At 43.0% G+C, this 25,104-nt stretch overlaps 1 protein-coding gene and 1 long non-coding RNA gene across 12 annotated transcripts in view; one reads left to right on the forward strand and one right to left on the reverse strand.

Annotated features, from left to right (window-relative positions):
* LOC131497105 (uncharacterized) overlaps positions 1–22,735 on the reverse strand; it is a 29,385-nt gene extending 6,650 nt beyond the window's left edge. The window contains exons 1-2 of the long non-coding RNA XR_009254768.1: positions 22,419–22,735; positions 21,044–21,203 (exon numbers count right to left, since the gene is read on the reverse strand). This is a non-coding gene — a long non-coding RNA (uncharacterized LOC131497105). The remainder of the gene's footprint in view (positions 1–21,043; positions 21,204–22,418) is intronic.
* DOCK10 (dedicator of cytokinesis 10) overlaps positions 1–25,104 on the forward strand; it is a 270,916-nt gene that overhangs the window by 76,455 nt on the left and 169,357 nt on the right. For 3 of the 11 annotated variants that reach the window (XM_058703051.1, XM_058703081.1, XM_058703070.1), the window contains exon 1: positions 22,776–23,006. The exons of the other annotated variants lie outside the window; for them this stretch is intronic. In XM_058703051.1, the coding sequence (XP_058559034.1) occupies positions 22,902–23,006 (105 nt within the window). In that variant the 5' untranslated portion in view covers positions 22,776–22,901. Of the gene's footprint in view, positions 1–22,775; positions 23,007–25,104 lie in introns of those variants that run through there. 11 annotated transcript variants of the gene reach the window in all.

The following is a 25,104-nucleotide window of genomic DNA, read 5'->3' on the forward strand; positions in this document are numbered from 1 at the left end:
CACTGGAAGCCACGACGACATGATTAATAATACATTCCAACTTCCGAAATTAGCATTCACTTGGCACTTAAACATGGCTCTTTGAAAAGAACTTTTTTTGGTATGTAAGACACATGGTTGGATCAAAAATTATTTCTCTGAAAATAATCCGGTGAGAACATTCTAGTTTTATATGATGCCCAGGGCCCTTCCTGCATAAATGAGTACAATGCAAGTTTCTTCTTTAAGCATTTTCCAATAAATTCTTAAGAAATAGCACTTTAGACTTCAGACTTAACACACTCTATGGAAGTTTTAGAGACGCCAGTTACATTCTTAATAATTAAGGAGCATCTGCTGCGTGAGAGTTCTGAAACTAAGCTCTCTCAAGGATGGGAAGGTAGTTAAGAAACTAACTATGTCTAAGAAGATACGGCAGCAATAGGGCAGTTGGCTCGTAATAAGTGAATACCACTCAAAGAGCAGTAGGCAACTGTCACAAGAAGAACGTGAAGCAGGTGCCATGGGAGTTCGTCAGGGGGATACCAGGAGGCAAGAACCCGTCCAAGGAGGGCTGTGTTATGGGCTGATTACAGGATCATATTGGGAGATGAGGGCAGAAAAGCAAATTGAGGGGTGTCTGGGTGGCTCAGTCAGTTAAGCATCCGACTTCGGCTCAGGTCATGATCTCACGGTCCGTGAGTTCGAGCCCCACGCTGGGCTCTGTGCTGACAGCTCAGAGCCTGAAGCCTGTTTCAGATTCTGTGTTTCCCTCGCTTTCTGCTCCTCCCCCACTCGCTCTCTGTCTCTGTTTCTCTCTCTCTCTCTCTCTCTCAAAAAATGAATACACGTTAATTTTTTTTTTTTTTTTAAAGTAAAGCAAACTGAGGCTTGCTTGGGTCTGCATTGACCTTGCCGTGGAAGAGTGCTTAATAGTACCTGTTGTTGGGCATGCAGTCAGCAAATATTTATTTTCACATTTCCTATATGACAGGCTCCACTCTGTCTTCTACACAACATGAAATTTGGGCACTTTTAGGATTGTAGGTTCCCTTCAACTTTGCACACACTGTGAAGTTAAAGCACTTGGCACTGAACAGGCCATTTATTCCACACACTTAGAAGGTTGAATAATTATATTTTCGGGAAAATTCTAATCATCAGATCTGGAATATGATTATTTTTTACTTCCTTCTTTTAACTTGTTTTATTTTTTTTTTTAATTTACATCCAAATTAATTAGCATATAGTGAAACAATGATTTCAGGAGTAGATTCCTTAGTGCCCCTGACCCATCTAGCCCATCCCCCCTCCCACAACCCCTCCCCTAACCCTCAGTTCGTTCTCCATATTTATGAGGCCCTTCTGTTTTGTCCCCCTCCCTGTTTTTATATTATTTTTGTTTCCCTTCCCCTGTGTTCATCTGTTTTGTCTCTTCAAGTCCTCATGTGAGTGGAGTCATATGACTATTTTTTTAATAATCAACCTAAGGCCACCTGAGTGGTTCTGTTGGTTGAGCGTCCGACTCCTGATTTGGGCTTAGGTTGTGATCCCCGTGTGGTGGGTTCAGGCCCCATGTGGGGCTCTGTGCTGAGCGTGGAGCCTGCATGGGATTCTCTCTCTTTCCCTCTCTCTCTCTCTCTCTCTCCCTCCCTCCCTCCCTCTGTCTCTCTCTCCCTCTGCCCCTTCCCTGCTTGATTGCACTCTCTCTCTCTCCTCTCAAAACAAACAGATAAACTTAAAAAATCAACCTAATAATTACTAATATTTTTTCTGAACAATTAAAAAGTCGATTCGTAGGGGCACCTGGGTGGCTTAGTCGGTTGAGCGTCCGACTTCAGCTCAGGTCATGATCTCATTGTCTGTGAATTCGAGCCCTGCATCAGGCTCCGTGCTGACAGCTCAGAGCCTGGAGCCTGTTTTGGATTCTGTGTCTCCTTCTCTCTCTGATCCTCCCCTGTTCATGCTCTGTCTCTCTCTGTCTCAAAAATAAATGAACGTCAGGGCGCCTGGGTGGCGCAGTCGGTTAAGCGTCCGACTTCAGCCAGGTCACGATCTCGTGGTCCGTGAGTTTGAGCCCTGCGTCAGGCTCTGGGCTGACGGCTCGGAGCCTGGAGCCTGTTTCCGATTCTGTGTCTCCCTCTCTCTCTGCCCCTCCCCCATTCATGCTCTGTCTCTCTCTGTCCCAAAAATAAATAATAAAAAATAAAATAAAATAAAATAAAATAAAATAAAATAAAATAAATGAACGTTAATTAAAAAAATTTTTTTTAAGTCAATTCGTAAAAGTTCTTGTCTTCTACCAAAAGAATTTCCCTTTTAACTGTTGCAATGGTATTGACATAAACCATCAGGGAGAAGCTTTTTCACTCCGGACATCCACCCTAGAAACAGCTTGGAAAGGTAAGTGGGAAGTGCTGCCCTGTCTCTCCACTTAATCTGGAATTCTCCCTCTCCTAGTCCTATGCCCATGAGGTGTGGGTTTTTTTTTTTTTTTAGTATTTATTTATTTTTGAGAGAGAGAGAGACAGAGCACAAACAAGGGAGGGGCAGAGAGAGAGGGAGACGCAGAATCTGAAGCAGGCTCCAGACTCTGAGCTGTCAGCACAGAGCCCGACACGGGGTTCTCATGAGCCTTGAGATCATGACCTGAGCTGAAGTTAGATGTGCAACCGACTGAGCCACTCAGGTGCCCTGGTGAGGTGTGGGTTTTTATAAAACTGCCCATTAGTCCCTTCTAAGAGAGAAGGAAAAAAAGAAAAAAATACAAAGCTGGGATTCTGGTCTCTTGAGGATGTATTTCTCAAAGGGGAAATTTAAACTTTAATTTGTTGAGGATATTCACAACCAATAATTGCCTTTCTTAGAAATATTTGAAGGCCCAGATCCAAACCTATGGAAAAATCATGTTTTATTCCTGGCCCCTTGGTTCCTAGGCTTCTAGAAATCCTGCAGATGGAATTATTGATGAGTGAGGTGGTATCTATTTCAAAGAGATTTTGTTTTAAAGACCAGGCTATATTAAAGAATTGTTTGCATTTGGAAAACGAATGGCACATTAAATTTTGACTGGTTATGAAAAATATCTTTTATATTTATAGCAACTTATCATTTGAAGAGTTTTCCTAGTTCATTTGAAATTCAATGATGCATTTTTTATTACATCCATCTAAACGTAGGTAGTTGGGGAGCCTGGGTGGCTCAATCGATTGAGCTTCCGACAATTTAGGCTCAGGTCATGATCCCAGGGTTGTGGGATCAAGCCTCGTGTTGGGCTCCTTGCTGAACGTGGAGCCTCCTTAAGATTCTCTCTCTCTCTCTCTCTCTCTCTCTCTCTCTCTCTCTCTGCCTCAAATCTAAAAAATAAATAAACACAGGTAGTCTTCTAAATTTTACCAAAGAAAACACCCACAAGAGGCTTAGCATCTTCTAACCTTCAACATCCTGCATTTAGTCCTTCCAACTATAAACTTTTAAATAGATCCTTTGAAAAGTAATATATAGGAAATAACTTGTTGAATTTCAGACCAAATTGTAAAAACTTGATGATGCTGACCCAAATAAGCTTTAGGGCCCCGAGATTTTGCCTGGTTCAATCACACACACATCCCAAGTGCCTCCTTGCCTTCCTGAACCTTTCCATCCCTTTTTCCTCTGCTCTGCGATGGATGTGAATATTATATTCTCTCCTAACATTATTTATACATTAAACCTGGCTTCCCATGTATTATGAAACTAATAGGTTTTGTAATAAACAGTGCTAGATACCTTCCAGAGCCAAATAGTTCTTTCCTGAATAAAAATATAGGAGTGACCTGTGCACCCTACATGCAAGCCCAACCTTGTTAAATCTTATAGTAAGTTCAAGCCTGGGCAGTTACTAATTGTTCGCTGTTAGTCATATATCAAAATAATTTGGAGAAAATGGGCTTGCACCTGCACTGGAGAATTTCAGAAATTCATTATAACTTTGCCTTTCCCTCTTCTCAATCCTTCCTATTGTGATTACTGTTGTTTTTGAAATAAAAATATTCCATTTGATGGTTACACTATGTCAAACCTTTCAATTACCCATCTTTCGCAGTTTAAGAAAAGCTAGGGGCAATGCCAGATTCTTCCTAACATTCTTCATCTTTTTCCTGATTCTCTACATTTTTTCATTCTTTTTTCCCCCCCAAGGGGGCAGAATTTGTGTACGGTCCAGCTATTGGACAGTGGGGCCAAGCTATAAGCATTTGTCATTTACTACAAAAGATGTCAGCAACAAAGTCTTGGCATCATATTTGGATTATACTCCTAGGACAGTTTAAAAGTTACGTGGTTTCATGTTGAGATCAGAGAGGCCAGAAAGGTGGGCGACTGCGAGATGGATGGGTGCATCAGAGGTGAATTCTCTGCCCAACTTCAATCATCCTAGAAGGAAAACTGTGACTGTGGAAACAATAGAAGAGCTGAAAAAAAAACGGTGTTGGTGCTTTGGATGGAGGATTTCGGGGATAAGTCCATTACTAAATAATGTCCTCTGACAGCAGGAGGAAAAATGTCAATACCACTATATGTTGCTAGAGGGTATGAAATATGGCAGAATCATCTCTTGACCATCTTACAACATAGAAGAAAAATGCGACCATAGCATTATCTGGAAATAGTATTATGAAATTACTAAATTATTTGAAAGATTCCTCCTACAGTCTTTCGTCATGACTTATGTGATTACCAGTACAGGGACCTTCTATGAAGACAGAGGGATGATATTGTCATAGTTTTCCAGGGATAAATGGAGAGAATAAAGGGAAACATTTGTTAATCTTTCCATTAACTATGTTAATGGAAACACAGTGAATCTCCTCTAACATAATAGAGTTTTGGAATTATCAAGTGTCTCCAAGATTAATTCTAATCTGCCATCCGTATTTTATTGAATGAGGTGCTGACTTTCTTCTCCAGATCTGTGATATGTTCTAAAAATATATGGGGGAAATAATTTTAAATTATGTATGTATAGTTAAGTAACTTAGTAATATCATTATAACCTCTTATATTAAAGCTCTTAGGATCTTTCTTTCATTGTTAATATAAAATTGCTAATTGAAGACTGTTTGTTTCCACTTTAAAACAAATAGTTTGTCACTTCTTCGAGGTTTTGCTAAGCATCGTGTTCCCATCATTTACATGAAGAGGTGTTGAACCATGCCATTCACTGCCACACCAGTTTTTCACACAAGCACCAAAAATTGAAAAGTTAAAGAGGAAGTGTCATATACTCTAATGCTTTTGATGGCTTAACCAATGCCAGAAATACTCTCTTGCCCCATGCACTCAAGGTAGGGATGTTCTGGTAGGAATGTGAGAACAGAAACAGTTTTATTACTACATTAAGATATCAGTACATTATTCATACTTGGGGAATCTTCAGGACTACGTTATGGATCCCCCATAGACCCAGATTAACTGTGCCTATATTGGCAGTAGAAATCTTTAGGCTTGTTGTTTAATGTAAAGGGATCCAATAAGGCTTAGATCAGATTCCGAGTTACAACAGCCTTACTAAAAGATAAGATCGTGAATGTGACTTCATGTCAAGGGACTTCCAACTCAGATGCCTAGGGACCACACAAGCTAGACAAGAAGACGATGGGAGCAGTGAGGAGCATGGTAAATTAAAGAAGGCATGACCCACACAAAGGGTGTGGCCGTTATGACACTTGAGCAGTTGTTCCCATGTTAGAAGGTAGGATCCACATCCTACCTTGAACTTTTTTTTAAAGAGAAGTCAGTAGCTGAGTCTATTATGTAAAATCTTTTTTATTTCTAAATGCTGTCGACTATTTCCAATGTTTTAAAACACTAGTGGCAGGAAAACACAATTGTGGAACCAAGTTGAGTCATTGGCTGCCTGATTGTCACTATCCTGTAAGTTTTTATTAGAGTTTCACTTTAATTCAAGGTTCCAGTTTCAAGGACCCCATGAGGATTCTGCTGCTTGTAATACATTACAGCATGTTTGACTGATATGAGTGGAAAATGATTCTGATGTTAATGTAAATGTAAGGCTGAAGATCGTATTTAGATTTCGAAAAACGTGTACTCCGACTCTTAATTAAGAAAGATTTCCACAGGTCTAATTAAATAATACCAAGTCAAATTATCCTTTCTTTGCTGTAAAAATATCAAAGGGGAATGTGGTAATACATATCTGACACTTAACTTAATTTTCAGCAACATAATGCAAGCAGAAGATATGGAAACTAATGCACTGAAAGCAATAAATCCTTTTAAAACTCTGTTTACAAACCACACTAGAGTTATTGCAGGGAAGTTATTGCAGGGAAGGGGCGGAGGGCAGGGACGGAGGGAGGATTCAGATGTCCCATATTTTCACCTTAACTGGGTCATGAATTATTTTCCATGCCAACTCCAGTGCTTATTCAGTGCTTACTACACAACCACAAAAATCTGTCCCTGCCTCATCCTATTAGGCTGAGATTTCACAGAAGCCCAGTAAACCCAGAGCCACATCCCTAAGTAGATGTTGCCCTTTGCCCAGTTCAAGCAAATTGTTTTAAGTATTTAAGTTCTGTATCTCCCTTGCTGATGTGCATGAGCGTCTTGGTTATTCTGCTCTGAGCCATCATTGCTGGGAGAGGTGGGCGATGCCTGGTGCTCACTCTGGGACAGGAGCAGGGCCAAAACTGGCAGAGGGGACAGAAGTCCTGTCCTGAAGCAACCAGCCACCCTTTGTTTAAAAACATTTTTTTTTAACGTTTATTTATTTTTTTTTTTAAATTTTTTTTTTCAACGTTTTTAATTTATTTTTGGGACAGAGAGAGACAGAGCATGAACGGGGGAGGGGCAGAGAGAGAGGGAGACACAGAATCGGAAACAGGCTCCAGGCTCCGAGCCATCAGCCCAGAGCCTGACGCGGGGCTCGAACTCACGGACCGCGAGATCGTGACCTGGCTGAAGTCGGACGCTTAACCAACTGCGCCACCCAGGCGCCCCATAACGTTTATTTATTTTTGAGAGAGAGAGGGAGGCAGAGCGTGAGCAGGGATGGGGCAGAGAGAGAGGGAGACACAGCACCTGACGCAGGCTCCAGGCTCTGAGCTGTCAGCACGGCGCCCGATGCGGGGCTCGAACCCACGGGCTGCGAGATCATGACCGGAGCCGGGGTCAGATGCTTAACAGACGAAGCCACCCAGTGTGCCCCGTGCCTTCCCTTTGTTTTAGCGCCAGTGCGACCTGGCATCTGCCCCTGATTCAGACTGTCCTGCTTCCTCACATCAACTCCTACGGTTTCCATCTACCCTGGAAAAGATGCCGCTAACGTTTACTTTTTTGAAAATATTTTTGATTCTGTCTCCCCGGTGTCTCACTGGATGTGCGGGTTGTGGAGACCCTTCCCCAGACTGTGTGACGCAGAATATGAGTGCTCTGTAAGAAAATGCTGCAGTGCCCCGAGAAATATTGCCTACGAGACACTCCTCGAGAGATTCCCATTGCACGTTGGCGATCTAAAGCTCTGGGGAGTTCTCAGTGAGGATACCGGGTTAGGTTTGCTCAGTCCACTGTTCCTCACGTTGATTTGACATCAGATAATCTCTTGTCTGGAGCCCTGACTCACACATCAGGAAGGTCTAGAGTGCGGTTGGGGAAACAGTATTGACAAGGGGGTTGCCATCTGAGACTTCTGAGTTGGGGAATGACACGGTCAAACCTGGAGCTAGACAGGGAAACTACTGCAGGGGATAATCAAGAGAAAAGATACAATCATTGGAATTTAGTGATGAGCTAGTTGTGCAGATGAGGGGGGAGGGAAGTTGAAATGAGTAGCAAGTCCCTGATTGTATCACCTACGTAGAAGGTGATACTAACCTAAAGGTGAGGTCATATGGAATAGAATTTGGAAAGAAAGGTAAGGAGTTATTTTTTTTTAATGAGTTGGCTGTTTGATTTTAGTGCTTACAAGAATACTTGGGGGGCCCCTGGGTGGCTCAGTCGGTTCAACGTCCTACTCTTGATTTCAGCTCAGGTCATGATCCCAGGGTCGTGGGATTGAGCCCCAAGTCAGGTTCTGCATTGAGCATGGGGTCTGTTTGGGATTCTCTCTCTCTCCCGCTCTGCCCCTGTCCCCTTCTCACACACACACTCTCTCTCTCTTTAAAAAAAACAAAAATACTTGGGAGAGAAAACAACGAGATTTCTATTTGTTTAATTTTTAGTACTTTCCGGTGCAAACTTCCCTTTACAGCACTTGCCAAGCCAGCCCTTCTAAACTCTGTAAAGGCAAAGAAGTTGTTTTCTTTTTCTGATTGTCTTAAATACGTAGCACAATATCTGCCCCTGTTTTTGCAGAGTACATAAACAAGTGGCTGCAAACAAATGGTTGCAAACAGAAAATAGCTTTGCCTAAATCAAGGGGAATGAAGAATGAAGGTAGAGAGAGCCCATCAGATTGAAAGAAGAACTCAACAGCAGGTCTTAAGAAGCACAGGAAGGAAGGAGGGCCTGAGAACTATAATGTGCAGGGCTCAGGGCAGCGTTTGGTATAAATCACACTTTCTGCCCTTGGTTCCTTTTTCTCAAGGTTCCAGTCCAGGTATAGTCGTGGCACTTGTTGGATATGCCCCGGAAGGTGAGGGGGTAGAGATGTTCCCCCTAGGAAAATCAAGGAATATCAAGAAAACAAGTGGGTGTGAAAACAGTGCCAAAATTCTCTTCAATGTTCTGTTTATAAACCATGTCAAGGACAATGTCATCTAGTCAGGAAGCACAGCTGTTTACTTCTGAAATGAAATCTGGCTGGGAACAGGGAGCAAGGGACAGGTAGCGTTGGATGTACCATCTGGAGTAGGTGTGGAGAAAGGCATCCAATTACAGATCGTCTTTCTTCTCTAATTGGCACTTGAGGTTCCAAAAAAAAAAAAAAAAAAGAAGGAAAGAAAAGGAAAAAGCTTTTTTTCTCAGCCCAGTCACTAGTCTATCTGGAAATGGATGAGACAAACTGTTTTATTTAAAAAACACAAAAACAGGGGCACCTGGGTGGCTCAGTCGGTTGAGTGTCCAACTTCAGCTCAGGGCGTGATCTCGTGGTTCATGGGTTCAAGCCTCGTGTCGGGCTCTGTGGAGCCTGCTTTGTTTCTGTGTCTCCATCTCTCTCTGCTCCTCCCCTGCTCGTGCTCTGTCTCTCAGTCTCTCAAAAGTAAATAAACACTAAAAAATTTTGTTTAATATTTTTTTTATTTTTACGACACAGAGAGACAGAGCATGAGTGGTGTTGGGGCAGAGAGAGAGGGAGACACAGAATCCAAAGCAGGCTCCAGGCTCTGAACTGTCAGCACAGAGCCCGACGCAGGGCTCGAACTCATGAACCGTGAGATCATGACCTGAGCCGAAGTTGGACGCTCAACTGAGCCACCCTTTTTTAAACACAAAAACATAGAATTTTAGAGATGAAACAATGCTCTAGGACAACGAGGGCCAGAGAGGTTACTGTTTTGCCCAAGGTCACTCAGGCTATCAGTAAGTGAACTGACTATGGACTACACACCTCCTGTCTGCCGTCCATGCTCCTTTCCCTGTGAACACAAGTGCACACTGCCTAGAAGAAAGAAGGAAATGACTTCTCAATGGCAGTCTCCCCTCAGTAGTCATGGGCTCGGAAAGATAAGATGTGAACACAAATTCAAAACTGCTTTCTGAAAATATAACCCTGAATGCCAGCCACGCAAGAGAAATGCCAATTTTCAGTGCCACCAAAGATCTTTTGACACAATCTAGGTAATGGATCTGCTTCCCAATCCATGACACCCTTGCAAAAGAGGGCAAAGTCAGATTAAATGTCTCCTTGTCAGTGTACTATGATATCTTGCGGTGGCCTTGAAAAGTTGTGGAATGAGAGGAGAAGATGGAGAACAGAAAGTGCAGTGCCCTTTTCTCCTGTTCACAACGTCGGATTGGTAATTATAATGTTGGTATTTGCCACATGCTGGTAGGAGGCCCGGCACAGTGCAGACATAAAGACGATACTGTTTATTGCTCTGGGAATTTACAGTCCTGCTTGGGCAGAAAAGTAATCATGAAAAGATAAAAAAGCATATGATACTGGTTAAATCTTGGCTTTCTCAACTTCCTTGGCATTTGGGTCTTTTGTGTGGGAGATGAAGGGAGATGACAGAAATAGGATAATTGGAAGCTTTTGTAGATGTGCACAGTGGGGATTCAAAAATGAAATATGTGGCATTGCCAAGAACAGTGAGCACAAAGAGGTCAGTTGTGGAAGGGTCCAGGGTGCATTGGAGGAGGAGCCATGTAGCCTAATTGTCCACATCCAGGCCGACGGGGTCTTCTGGGCTCTCCCTTCATTTTGGAATGTCTTCCCTTTCACTACGACTTTCAAAGCTCGTACCCTTCTAATACCCGCCCCCGCCGCTCCTCCTAATGTTCAGTTCACAAGCATCTATGACCATCCACACCCTCAACACACAATATGGCGGCCCAGCTTATGATCACTTATCTCCTCAACACAACGGCCTCCTCATCAAACTCGTAGTTAACATCCACGGAGCATTTGATTCTATTCCAGGCTCTGTGCTAAGCTCTTCATAAATCTCTTTTATTAAGCCTCAAAACACTCGGTGAGGTAGGTGCTATAGTTACCCTCATTTTACAGTTGAGGAAGCTCAAGTTTGGAGAGTTTGGGTAACTTGTCCAGAGGCTCACAGCTAGCACATGGGAAGGCCAGGAATCACACACAAGCCCACAGACTCCAGCCCAGTGGTCTTACTCGTAAGGGCAAAGACCACATTCCCAACCTTATCCTTCACACTGCTGAAATGTGCTTGCCTCTTGAGTTCTATCAGGTATAAATTAGTGAAGATTATAATGGCTTCCAATCTTTTCCCAGCAAGTGATAGCTGTGCTTTAATAGGGACATCCCAGAACAGTAACAGAAACCCAGACCCAGACTCATTCCAGTAGTGGGGTTTTGAGGGATGGAGAAGTGAAAGAGGGAGCTGACTTGAAGGCCAGTAGTCCTGAGTTCCTTCCCATCAACCGACTGTCAACTTGACTTTCAAAACGAGCTAGCTCTGATCTTAAGAGAAACCTCCATTATCTGCCAGAAGGTCACTGGGCCTGAAAGCCATCACCAAGGAAATATTGAGGCTGAATAAGCTGCATTAGCATTGGGACCAGAGATTTTTTTTTAATTTTTTTAAGCTTATTTATTTATTTTGAGAGAGAGAAAGAGAAGCAGGGAGGGGCGAAAGAGAGGAGGAGGGAGAGAATCTCAAGCAGGCTCTGCACTGCACTCAATGCAGGGCTCAATCTCATGATCCATGAGATCATGACCCAAGCCAAAATCAAGAGTCAGATGCTTAACTGACTAAGCCACCAAGACTTCTCTGGACCAGGGGTTTTCAAGCAGGTGTGATTTTTCCCTCTTCCCCAAACCCTCCCGAGGCCATTTGGCAATGTCTGAAGATGTCATTGGCTGTCACAGCAGGGTGGGGTGGAGGGGATACTGGTATCTAGTGGGCAGAGGCCAGGGATGCTTGTAAACATCCTGCAGTGCACAGGACAGCCCCCTACGGAAAGAATGATCTGGCCCAAATGTCAGTATGCCGAGTTTGAGAAAACCTGATTCGGATGATAACTGAGAAACGAGTATGGCCAGAGTTACAAAAGTCCAAGAGATGGCCAACAAAGAGGACACGAAGTCAAATTGACGGACAAATGAGGCCCATCTTAGGCCCAGTTTTCAATGGCTGGTTTCACTCCAAGGTTTTCTCCTCGGTCCCCCAAAGTTCAGGATGATGTAGCTAGTTCGTTCATTCTGCCTTATTGAGTATACATGAGGGAAAGAAACATTTGATTTTACAAATAAGACTTTAGTATAAAGAATAATTTGCACTGGGAGGTGGGGCCCCACGGGTCACTGTTATATGATTTTCTGCCTAAGAAAACTATTAGGTGAACCAGCTTCTGAGTCATGGTTTCTCAAAGTGTAGTCCGTGGAGCATCCAGATGAGTCACCTGGAGGCTAGTTACAAAACCAGATCACCAGGCCCCCGTCAGGCCTGCTGAGGTCCTAGATAAGATCCAGGAATCCATATTTTTTAGCAACCTCCCCACGTGATTCATGCACTCACAAGAGAACCTCTCCCTTCAGCTTCCTATAGTGGCGACTTCCAAAGCCCTAGTATTGCCCAGGCCTGATTCACATCTCCATGCCTGTATGAAGTCTTTGGACACCTAGCTTCTGCCTTCTTGTACTTCCGTAGAGTGTTTGATGTGTACCACTGGCTCTCATGAGGACTGTGGATGAGCACTCCGTCTTAACTCTCTCTACCACTGACACCTGGCATGGACCAGGACCTAGGAATTATCGACAAAAGATCAGAACCTCTCTGCATTTGCTGCCATTCTCATGAACCAGATTAAACAGATACCGGTGCCCCTGTTAGGGTTGCCCAATCCTTGTTCGCCCGTTCCTCAGTCCTTCCTATGCACCCAACAAGAACAGATAGCAGAAGGCTAATTTGTCCTCTAATGTGGGACCTTGACCTATCACACATCAAAAGGTCAACAATTTACCACAGTGCACGTAGCTAAATAAGGGAAGTCCAACAATTAATTCTCTGAAAAACAGAAAGAAGCTCCTGACGGAAAAGCCAAGACCCTTCCATTATTCTCCCATTTCTACCTTGCAAGGCATTAAACACTTAAAATAAAGTATGCTGTTAGCTTTGTCTCCTCCTGGCAGAGGCCCTAGAAGATATGAATGCATTAAGATGCCATTAAAGAAATGGCTTGTGTGCAGACTGGTTGCCGAGTTACCCTAGGCCGTCTGTAGGACCCACCAGCAAGCCTCGTTAGTCTGAATATTTTGTTGCACATATGCTCAGGGTTTGGCATTTACATGACAATGCTTCCTTATCAAAGTTGCTTAGGTAAAAATGCTTCATTGCCCTCCCTTTATAAAGACACATCCTTCTGCAGTGAAAAGACCACCAGGAGAATAAAATACATGCAATGCCAATGTCATATAAATTAACCAGTTTTTCCATCAGAGCTCAAAAGGTTTGAAAGACCTTGGCCTCTCCATGAAACTTGTGTACAATGTGATTTTCAGGGTAATTATTAAACCGTGGGTGACAGTCGTAGTGAAAGCAAGGTAATTAGCAATTGGAGTGACTATAGGAGGCCAGTTTTGGGTGCTTGTTTTATTTTAAGTGAAATAACTCTGGGGTGTAGTTAACTTTGCCAGCAGTGGGAAGCTCCCATGGGATCCAAGCCAGCCAGCAGAGACAACGCCCGTCTCTGGGGGAAAATGGCTATTGGGCAATAGTCCATATGATCAAAGATAATAGCATCGATTCAGAGTCCCTCAACTCCCATCTTCTGGGAGGCTATTGAATGTTTTCATCTGATCGTTTGTAAAAGAAATCATCTGCCTCAACCCAGAATGCCTTTCAGTCTTCTTTAAAAGTTGGAAGAATCATTGTCCAGTAGAAACTATGTTGACTTGGGGTTGATTATTTTTTAATGGGAGAAGAACACGAGGTGAAGAATTAGCTGCCTGGCTTTTTAAAAAGCGTTAACCACCCAGCTATATATATTTGTGTGAAACACAAGCTGAGAACACCATATAATAGCTGCGTATGTTTGCTGTTGTTATCGTCAGGTTGTTATGCTCTGGCTTTGAGCATGATGGCAGGGAATCTGAATTAAAGCACGGTCTCCATAAGAACAAATGCTTGCTTCTTAGGGGTTCTCCAGTTTGCAATAGACCAAGCTAACGCTGAAGTCTTGAAGCCTTTCCCCAAAATTTCAAGGTGAATGATAAATAGCTAACTACCCATCAGGAAATTGAGAAAAGGGCAAACATTAAATCCAGTGTTCCTCATTTCCTGTATAATGTATTAAGAGAGTTTTGGGTGAGATATATAAATATCTCCAGGCTATAGTGTTTCTTCCCTGGAGAAGTTGGTGACCAACGTTAAGTCCACCATAGAAAAGAAAAAAGCTATCACCGCTTCACTGATTGCCATTAGATTCTAAGATGGGCTCATGAGACTCTGTAAGGAATGAATGTTTTCCTCCCTTTCGGTCCCACATCAAATCCTGATTAAGTGGGAAACTTTGCCTCCTAAGACCCATTTAAATTCAGTAATATAACAATATCATTACCACTTGATACATGTTTGAAGGGCTATGAACGGAATACTATCAATTATTTTAATGCAGTGAAGATCACTTACGCCTATGTACACGCACACACACACAACATACACACAACAAACACACATCACGCACACAGTACACACCATACCCACACACAACGTCTGTTTCTCCTTGGGGCAAATTTACATTCTCCCTCAGTGAGATTCATATTGCCCGGCAATATGAAATGCCTAAATCATTTCTACTTTGCTACTGGGAGCGGAAGTTAGGGGATAGGAAAAACTATTGTATTCTACAGACAGAGCCCACTGAAAGCTCTACACTAGAAATAAGAGGCTTTGTTGTGTTCATTTAAGCCCCTCAAGGCTCTCTCAAGGTAACTGAGCTGTTCAGTCCCCACCTTTGCAGCAGGAAGTAATGAACTTCAGTAAAGAACCCTGCTGCCAGGGGCCAGACTCAGGAGCGACCACAGAGAAGGAGGAAGTAGCTACTTGCGCTTTACTTCCTTGAAACAAGGTGGACGGTGGTGAGCTGAACCCAGAGGTGCAACCCTTCTTTGTCCTACGTGAGCGAAGCCCGGCAGCGCAGAAACCTGCAGGCAAAGGGGAAAATTGATTGGAAGTGGAAGAGAAAACATGAAAGGAGTTATGTAAATATCCTCTAACAAAGCAGGAGTAATCACGGCAGATGCTGAAAACTTCAGCGGTGGAATAAATTGGAATAGAGAGATGGGCCCAAGAGGCAGCGTGGAGACAGGTGGAAATGCACAGGAAACTGCTCTTATCGTGGGTTCGAACCAGGCTTTGCGGATTCACGCATGGCCTCGTGTGTAGCTGTCCAAGACTTAACCATCAAGGTTCCAGTTACTCTGCAGTAATAACAGTAGTTCTGGGGTAATTTTTATCAAGTTGGTGCAGATGCAGTGTCCGTGAAACCCAGGTTTCTGCCCTCTGGATTCTTAGATTCAGTGAGGATATCATTTGCCCATCATGCAGCGTATTCAAATGTTGTGAAGACGGAGTTAAACGTTTTAAAGATGACCTCATAGCTTGTTGCCTTAGCTCAGCGCCTTTCTTTTCTGTGTCTCTGTGTCTGATTACTTCTCCACCGGTTTTCTTCTTCCGGATTTGTCTCCTTAGCCCTGATGCCCCTCCCCACAGCTACCATTGTCTTTCTCACTCTTATTTCACTGCTAGTTTTTTTTTTTTTCAGGAAATGATCCAAAAGCCATATTTCTGTCGCCTCTCAATCATTTCTTAGCTCCATTGCACCCTGCATCTACACTGCTCAGTGGAGCTGACAGTCAAATGCCAAGTATTGTCCTCACCTAAACCTTCTTCTCAGTACATTCATGATGTTAAACTTACTTGTAAAAGATTAAGCACAGGGGCGCCTGGGTGGCTGAGTCTGTTAAACATCCGGCTTCAGCTTGGGTCATGCTCTCAAGGTTCCTGAGTTTGAACCCGGCATCGGGCTCTGTGCTAACAGCACAGAGCCTACTTGGGATTCTGTCTTTCCTTCTCTCTCTCTGCCCCTCCCCCTGCTTGCCTGCTCTCTCTCTCTCTCCCTCTCTCTCTCTCTTTCTCACAAAAGTAAATAAGTAAACTTTAAAAAACAGAAGATTAAGCACAAAAACCAAGCTGTACTCCAAAATAAGACTGTGTGGGAGACAGTTTTCCAAAGATGTTTTCCCAGGTCTCTAAAGAGACCATGAGCCAGAGAATGCAGGCAGCCTCCAGTCACTGACCATGACCCCTGGCTGACAGCAAGGAAATGGGGACCTCAGTCCTGCAACTGCAAGGAACTGAATTCTATCAATAACCTGAATGAGCCTGGACCCAGATTCTTCTCTAGCACCTCCAGAAAGGGACACAGCCCTGCGGACATTTCGATTTCAACCTTGTGAGACTCCAAGCAGAGAATCACATTGTACCACATTGCACCCAGATTTCTGACCCACAGCAACTAGGAGATAAATAAATGTGTGTCGATTTAAGCCACCAAATGTATGCTACGCTGTTACAGCGACAATAGAAAACTAATACAGATGAACAGATCTGTTTCTCAAATCTCTCATGTCGTAGCATTCAAATTCCTGTTTCTTCTAAAGTATGGTTAATGTTTCCCATCTTAACTAACTTCTGAATATCCAGACTCTCATGTATTGAAAATTGCAAACTTACTCTCTTTGGGCACCATGGAGCCAGACTTTTGTGCACGTATCTATACAAGAATTTGTGTGTTCGTGTATTTTGTGTGTATATGTGTATGCATATATAGGTGTCTCTGTACATAAATACAACCTATGTATACCTGATAAATACTAACCATACTCAGTAAATGCTTATATATGCAGACATATAGGAATTATGTGTGTGTATATAAAATATAGTTTTTTGCTCAAGGCCAGGTACTATCATGTATTACTTCACAACAAACTTATAAGCTGTATACTCACAGCTCCACTGAATATATAAAAAAACAGGCAGACAGAGGTCAAGTAACTTGCCAGAAGTTATCTGATCGATGGCTGAAGAGTATTCAAATATAGATCTGTCTGGATCCAAGACCGAAAGGTCTTTATTTTTCATCTTGCTTTTCTTTCACGCTGAATCTCTTTGGACATTCTCGGTCCTACATCCCCCTCTGCCCAGATGCCCTGTACCACCTTCCCTGAACTCCTTACCCCGTGCACCTGGGTGCACTACCCTGGTAGTTTTCCCCCTTTATCTCTGTGTCTTCTCAACTTTCTAAATTGCCTTCCATCTACCATATGCAAAAGAACTTCAAGGCTGTGTTCTCAGGTCTGTGGTCCAAAATTTGATTTACTTTTAGACTTCTCAATTTTAATTCTTCTGATGACTTTCAGCTTCACATCTCCCACACCGACTCTTTTGTGAGTTCCAGGCACACATACAGCAATGGTGCTGGACATGTCTGCTTTCCTATCTTCTTGACCAAAACTCCAATATGTCTACATCAGCATAAGTAGGAAAAGAAGTCCTCTCTCCTTAGTACCCTATGCCCCACAGTCATCCATCTTGATCGCAAACTCAGAAACCTGCTAGCATCTTCAAACCCCCCTTCTGGTTGAGAGCACGGGCTCTGGAGCTGGATTGCTTTGGTTGAAATCCCATCCGGGGCGCCTGGGTGGCTCAGTCGGTTAAGCGGCCGACTTCGGCTCAGGTCATGATCTCACGGTCCGTGAGTTCGAGCCCCGCGTCGGGCTCTGTGCTGACAGCTCAGAGCCTGGAGCCTGTTTCCGATTCTGTGTCTCCCTCTTTCTGACCCGCCCCCGTTCATGCTCTGTCTCTCTCTGTCTCAAAAATAAATAAACGTTGAAAAAAAAAATTAAAAAAAAAAAAAAAAAAAGAAATCCCATCCACACTACTTATTTCCTTTGGGACTTTGGACCAATCGCTTAACTTCTCAGGACCCAAAGAGCTTCCTCTGTAAAAGCGGGGTGATGATAACAGTAATAATAACACCTAGCTCACAGGGTCGCTGCATGGTTTGAAAAGGTACTATAAACTTAGATCAGCACCCAGCACCCAGTATTTGCTCAATAAGTTTCACCTACCATTCATTTTCCATTTAATTGCCACATCTTCGTTTATGATTTCTGTGAGATCTAGAATTATGTTTCTGTTGCCAAGTTTTCTACCCTCCACCATTCTGTGTGATCATCTGGATTAATACAAACTGCCACCAAATGAATCTTCCAAAGGCCTTATTTTCATTGTAATGCAGAAATCCTTCAGTGGTTTCCCATGGCTTTCTGGATACAACGGGAACTTCCTTCCTGATCTTGGCATTCAAAGCTTTCCATGAACTGGCCCCTTGCTTCTCTTTTCAGTTGTTCCTACCTCTCTTCTGCCACTGAACCTTGGCTGTAGACAGGATGGACTTCCTACTTTTTTCTTTTTTTTTTTCAACGTTTTTTTTTTTTTTTATTTACTTTTGGGACAGAGAGAGACAGAGCATGAACGGGGGAGGGGCAGAGAGAGAGAGGGAGACACAGAATCGGAAACAGGCTCCAGGCTCCGAGCCGTCAGCCCAGAGCCCGACGCGGGGCTCGAACTCACGGACCGCGAGATCGTGACCTGGCTGAAGTCGGACGCTTAACCGACTGCGCCACCCAGGCGCCCCCCTACTTTTTTCTTAAACACACTGTTTAGGCCTGCTTGATAGCATTTGTAATAAGTAGTCGTTATGCTTACTGTGTACGACACAATATGTTGACCCTGTTAAGTGTCACATCATTTACCCCCACCAAAACTCTTGGAGGTAGTTACTGGGCTATTCCTAGTATATGAGGGACGAGATGAGAAAACTGAGCCCTGGAGAGAGCGAGTGACTGTCTGAAGTGTCTATAGTGAGGAATCTGCGAACGTGGGATTTGCATCCAAGTTGATTCCAGATCCCGTGATTGTAACCATTCTGTCTTATGCCTTCTTTATGCTACATTCCTCTTTCCTGGAGGATCCTTAACCCTTCTCCCACCTATTAACCAAAGTCTTCCTTAGGTTCTACCTTCACTATAAAGCTTTCCTAGATTCCTTCAAACTCTAGCGAACTCCTTGGTCAGGTTCAAGCTTCTTCGGGCTAGGAAGGGCCTGTTGTATTTCTCATGAAGCTGGCAGTTCCTTGAGTGTAGTACTTAATAAATTCTGATTATGAATTGGTACCAGATTGCTTTACTGATGAGCTTGACAGTGAGTCCTGGTGGTTGAGCCAACTAACCTCTGATTTCCCTTTATTCCTGTTTTTGCCCTAGGTAGCCTTTTTTTTTTTTTTTTTTTTCACCCAACACATATCTGAACCAGTGGAAGTCCCCAGTGGTGCCATCCTGTGGGACGCCCCACTCCGTGCTACTGGATTTCCCCCTCCTTTGCAGTCACCTCAAGTTATGTCTATCTGACAACTTCATATGTGGCCCGGCAATGCCTCCTTCTGCCAGTACATAAGGGAGCTGCAATGAACAGCTAAGCAAGAGGAGAAATGAGTCATTCTCATTTTGCAGAAGTTGAGGAGTGGGAGGGACTCCAGGATAAAGAACTGTGGCGCCTGAAGAGGAATAGAGGAAAGACTGGATGCAAATATTGGAAAGAGAGGAAGTCACACAAGAGTTGCTCAATATCATTAAATGCTTCGTTACAAGACAACATTCCTACCTTCTAAAATCATGCGTTAAGGATATAGGCTACCATGGGTAAGAGGGTCTGTGGATGGACTTCCAAGATTTGTGACCTCCAACCATGCATGCACCTTTCCTTCTTTTAATTTATTTTTTTTTAGTTTATTTATTTATTTTTTGAGAGAGTGAGAAAGGGAGAGCAAGGGAAGGGCAGAAATAGTAGGAGAGAGAGAATCCCAAGCAAGCTCCAAACCGTCAGCATAGAGCCCAGTGTGGGGCTCAAACTCATGAACAATGAGATCATGACCCGCGTTGAAATCCAGAGTTGGATGCTTAATTGACTGAGCCACCCAGACACCCCCATGCATGCACATTTTCTGAGTACTTAATCTTTCTGTGAGTGAGTCTATAGCTTTTATTAGTTTCTCAAACGGGTCCATAAAAAAAAAAAGGGTAGTAAAATACTATTTTCAGATCTTAAAATAGAAACATAATCTTACCCCAGGAAATCAGGTGACCCAGAGGTGGACTCTGATAATGCCGTATAAAGAAAAAAGCAAAAAAAAAAAAAAAAAAAAAAAAAGTTAAATCTGAAAATTCTCCATGTGCTGTGATATGCCTGCTCATCTAACAGTTGCTGAAGAGTTACGTAGATGGTATAATCTGTTTAGAGCTAACGACATACAGTGAAATTGCTAAATATTCAGTGACCACAGATCAAAAGGGCTTCTGCTACATGGAATCTTTGTTTGCCTACTTAAGCCAGTTTTAAAGTAATGATACAGTTTACTTCCCCATTTTTTATTTTTATCGTCTCTTACTATGTTTCTCATAGTTCTTTAAGGAAGCTTCCTCAGTGCCCACACTTGGACAAGGAAGGATCGGCATCTCTCTTTCTCTATCGGTTTGCTGCACGACAAGGTAGAGATAAATGAGTTGCTCAAGTCCGAGGTATATGTCTGTGCTTCACCTAAGTCCGGTTATTACTGGAGCAAAAGGAGTGGCCTGTGTCAGTAAAAAAGCAACTGAGATAAAGAGGAAGGCTCATTAAATAAGCATATGGCTTCTATTTAGGCCACTGGTGTTTGGACGAGCCGGTTAAGTGAGAGTTTTCCTGAAGATCACCACCTTCGCTACAGAATCTAGAACCATGTTTGCAAAAGGGGCTTCTCAGGGTCAGATGAGAATGTCTTATTCCAGTTTCCCTGTGCCCAAAACAAACAAACAAACAAAAAGGTGGGGGGGGGGCAGAAAGCCACAGTTTTAAGTTGATGGTCAAAGAGTCTTTTCTGGGACCACTCACTTCTGGGTGGCTTCATGCAAGGCAGCCATCCCTCACCTGGACTCTTAAACGTGTTGAGCACTAGAGAGAGAAGACAAGGCTCTGGAAACAAAAGCCTCAAGAACAGCCACAGTGTATTTGCTCCTCGTCTCCCGCTGCCCCAACACTCCCCCTTTCTGTCTGTGGCTGAATCCTACTTCCGGCTAGGGCAGGAGCAAAAGGTATCAGTGAGTCAGCAGCCTCGTTATTTTTCTTTCTTACAGTTCAAAACTCTCAGAATACTGGGAACCCTTTGCAAAGAAATTGCTCTCCCGGTTAAGTGTCGTATCTATATCCGCAGTGCATGTCATATTGGACTCTGCACAGATGTGCCCTTGACAAATGCCTTTGGAACTGACCCTGTCTGTTATAAAAGCAGGCATAACAACTCTTCATAATGCTTCTCCCTCAAGACTCACCACCTGGGAAGGTTGGCAGGGCTTGCTTCTGTCTTGGTGGTCATGGAGATCAGACCTCAGTGGAAATATTCCTTCGACCATCTTTATAACCCACATAATGTCTCATGGGCAAGCAGTGGTTTCATCAGACTGGTGGGCACCACTGGAGAGTAGGCTCATCCTGCAGTGAAGAAACAAAATCTTTTCGGATCCCATCTTTCAAGTGTCTAATCAATTAATTCCTAGTCCCATGGCCTTCAAATATTTCTTACCTCATGCACCGAGTAGCCAAAATTTGCCTACACTTCCATAGTCTCTGCGTATGTATACGAATTCTGTTGTTCTTATCAATAGCTAGTATTTCAAAACACAATATACATATGGGACAAGGTTCATTGTTAGGCATAATAAATGTGAGGCCCTCATTTATTCTTTCATTAAACTTAAGAGTTTCATACTGAGAAACTTCTGGATGCTGAGCTCTGTTGTCATCACTGAAGATATGGTGAATGAAAACAGACAAGGGGCACCTGGGTGGCTCAGTCAGTTAAGCGTCTGACTTTGTCTCAGGTCATGATCACACGGCTCCTGAGTTGGAGCCCCCCGTCGGGCTCTGTGCCGACAGCTCAGAGCCTGGAGCCTCCTTTGGATTCCGTGTCTCCCTCTCTCTCTGCCCCTCCCCAACCTGTGCTCTGTGTGTGTGTGTGTGTGTGTGTGTGTGTATGTGTGTGTCTCTCTTTCTAAAAAATAAATAAACATTTAAAAAAGAAAACAGACAAAATTTCCACTCTCATGGAGCATAGAGTCGAGTGCAGGAAGAGAAATCATAAGCAAAATAAATAAGTACAATGTATGGTAATGTCACAAGCTAGCAAGTGTCATGAAGAAGAATAAAACAGGAAGGAGAATTCAGGTGCTTTTGAAGGGAGAGTTGCATTTTAAATAACCCCAGAGAAAATACAGATTAGGGAATTAACTATTTAACAGTTTGTAACCATCTGACTGAGAATCAAGGTATCCTCATCAATGTCTATTACATTACATAGCAGTCAAGTACAGTTTCTTTTTTTTTTAATTTTATTTTAACCTTTAATTCATTTTGAGAGACAGAGAGTTGCAGAGTGCAACTAAGCGTGGGGCAGAGGGAGAGGGAGACACAGAATCTGAAGCAGGCTCCAGGCTCTGAGCTGTCAGCACAGACCCCGATGGGGGCGTCGAACTCACAGACCATGAGATCATGACCTGTGCCGAAGTCAGGCACTTAACCGATTGAGCCACGCAGGCGCCCCTCAAGTACAGTTTCTTTATTTAGATAACCAATATCAGTAGAATTCTAAGTTCTCCTTGTGTCCTAAAGTGATCATCTTGGAAGACCACTAACTTAATCTACACTTACCTGCGCAACTGCTTGAAACAGACTTCTCAGGTCCTAGGTATATTATGACAGTTTACCTTTGGGATCTAGCCAGGATGATGAAGTTCGGTGGCTGTTTAGGTGGCAGACGTGGAGGCCTACAGTCAATCAGCTCTTTGATCCAATCTTGATTTGGTTCCACAGTTGATTTTTACATCATATGGTTTGTTTGGGTATGAGCAATTCTCTTAAATGTCCAAAGCCATTTTTATGTTATTGTCTTACTTTAGACAAGGTGATTAGGGAGAATATACGCACAAAAGCTTACTTAACTCAACAGCTGGTAGTTACAGGAAGCGGTAACTTGGTTTTCTTTTCCTTTCTGTTGAGTTCTGTTAGTGTAGCGTGAGCATTTCCCGTTTTACCAGAGAAGGAGGATTTGCTCAGTCTGGTGAAGCTTCAGAAGGAAGGTGTTTAACGAAATTGGTATTGTTAAATATTTCACGACTCGAGGAACAGGATACAATGAGCTTCCGAGGAAAGGTCTTTAAACGGGAGGCCAGTGAATTTCGGAAGAAGAGACGAACAGTGAGGAGAATAAATCAAGAAGAAATCCACAGATTTACCTCTGTAGGTATCCACATGTCAATGTTTGTTTTTCGTCTTTTCTTCAATACTTAAAAAAGAGAGCTCGGTCCTGGGGTGGTGTTCTAACATAGGCTGTGGGCACGGTCCCAGACAGAACAGAATATTCTCTTTGGCTCATGAATATCCTCTTTTACTTACATCATTATTTTTGAATTACTTGTATCATTGTTTTAAAACATATGAAGAGAGGATTGAAATGGCTAAACAATTACTAGAATATTTTCATTTTTAAGGAAAAGCCTACAATGACCTCCATTGAGACTTTGACCAATGACTTGTATGGAATTGTGGTGTTTTTTTTTTTTTAAATTACTGCTCTATTTTGATCACATATCACTCATTTGTTTTAAAATTCTGAGAACAGTCCAAATTATGAAAGAAAGCATAAATAAATATTTGATTAAATGAGCCAAGTAAGAAAGTAAAAAAAAAAAAAAAAAAAAAAACTAATAGGTTTCAAGGGTTAAAACAGTTGGGTTTGTTTATGGCTAAAAATGTTTCTGCCTGATTATTGTTTGCAAAGAAAATGAGTGCTCTGGAAATGTGTACTTATTATGGAATTCTAGATTTCTATCTGTAAGAGCTACCACTGTTGAATGTCAGAGCCTGTTGCTGGAGTGCATCTGTGACCCACATGGAACGCGGAAGGCCCACTTTGTATGATAAATGGCCACGGCACATGACCAGGCAGCTCTTTTTACAGAATGTTCTTTTACAAAGTAGTTCAGGGTTTTTGCTTGCTTTCTTCAGGGTAAGGGTTCTCAACCTCGCCACTATTGCCTTCTTGGATCCGAGATTTCTTTCTTGTTCCAGGCCTCCCTGGGCGTTGTGAGATGATGGTTAACGACATCCCTATTCTCTACCCACTGGTTGCGAACACTCCTCAATTGTGACAATCAAAAATGTGTCCAGACATTGTCAGATATCCCCTTGGGCAAGGAGGGTGATCGTCCTGGTTGAGAACCCCTGCTCTAGGGGTAAAAATATTTTTTGTTCATATAATCGTCTTTAATATAGAAACGGAGCAGCTTTAAAAAACATTACATAGGTGATGATGTAACGATTATTTAATGAATAGTCATTTAATGCATATGAATAATCAAATTAATAGTCACTTAACCCTTGATAGGCCCAAATCAGGTGCCAAATATGTCTCCAGTAATAGTGGTTCTCTTTATATTTGCCATCTATTTGGTAGTCATTTAACATGAATAGCATTTATCAGAGGTCTGGCTCATAGCATTGGCGACGTGTTGTTGTTCGATCGGTTTCTGTCTCTGTGTCTCTGTAGTGCATGTCTCCCGTTGAGAAACACGGGCAAATGAGCCTTTCCACCTTGTTCCCATATCTCTCTACCCAGTGTTTCATAACTGGAATGTGCAGAGTCCTGAACCCAACCTCTGGGTCACCATGGGGCCCCCGAGGGTCCCCAGCTGTGTCTTGTCTACTGGCCCCCCAGTAAACATCATCAGTTTTTTACTTTTAGCCTGTGAAAGAGGATAAGTGTTTGAAAAGCTTGTTTGGTTTGGGATTCGTTTAACCTTCAGAACAGTCCAAAAACTATACTTTCCCAGTTGCCTTTCGCTCGGTGGAATTCAGAAGTTCCGTGGACGATGCCACTGTGAGGGTGACTTCCTGTGACCGCTAGGAGATGACATACTGGAGAAGAACATGTCTATCTCACGCAGACCACCCATACAGCTTGGCAATAGGACAGTCCCCAGGGTCTTACCATATAATGAAGCTAATCACTCTAGGAATGATATTAATTGAATTCGAAGGCATTGCTACTAAGCACTATGGGAAAAGCAGCCTGTAAGGACAGAGTTCTCCCACAGCGGTTAGTAGCTGTGCATTCACATTTAATTAAGATCATTCATACAGTGATTAGCTTTCTTCAGTGGAAGGCACTGGGGACTTCCTGCTAGCTACCGCCACCAGCCTTGGTCTTCCTGAGATAGGCTATCTCCTTTTACACAGTGTCTCTTCTGTTGACTGGGGTGTTTCTCAATCCATCCTGAAGTCTCATTCCCAGATGTCGTTTTTATTTTTGGAAAAAAGAATCCAAAGAAGTGAAGCA

The sequence above is a fragment of the Neofelis nebulosa genome, chromosome 2, assembly GCF_028018385.1.
Source record: "Neofelis nebulosa isolate mNeoNeb1 chromosome 2, mNeoNeb1.pri, whole genome shotgun sequence".
NCBI lineage: Eukaryota > Metazoa > Chordata > Mammalia > Carnivora > Felidae > Neofelis > Neofelis nebulosa.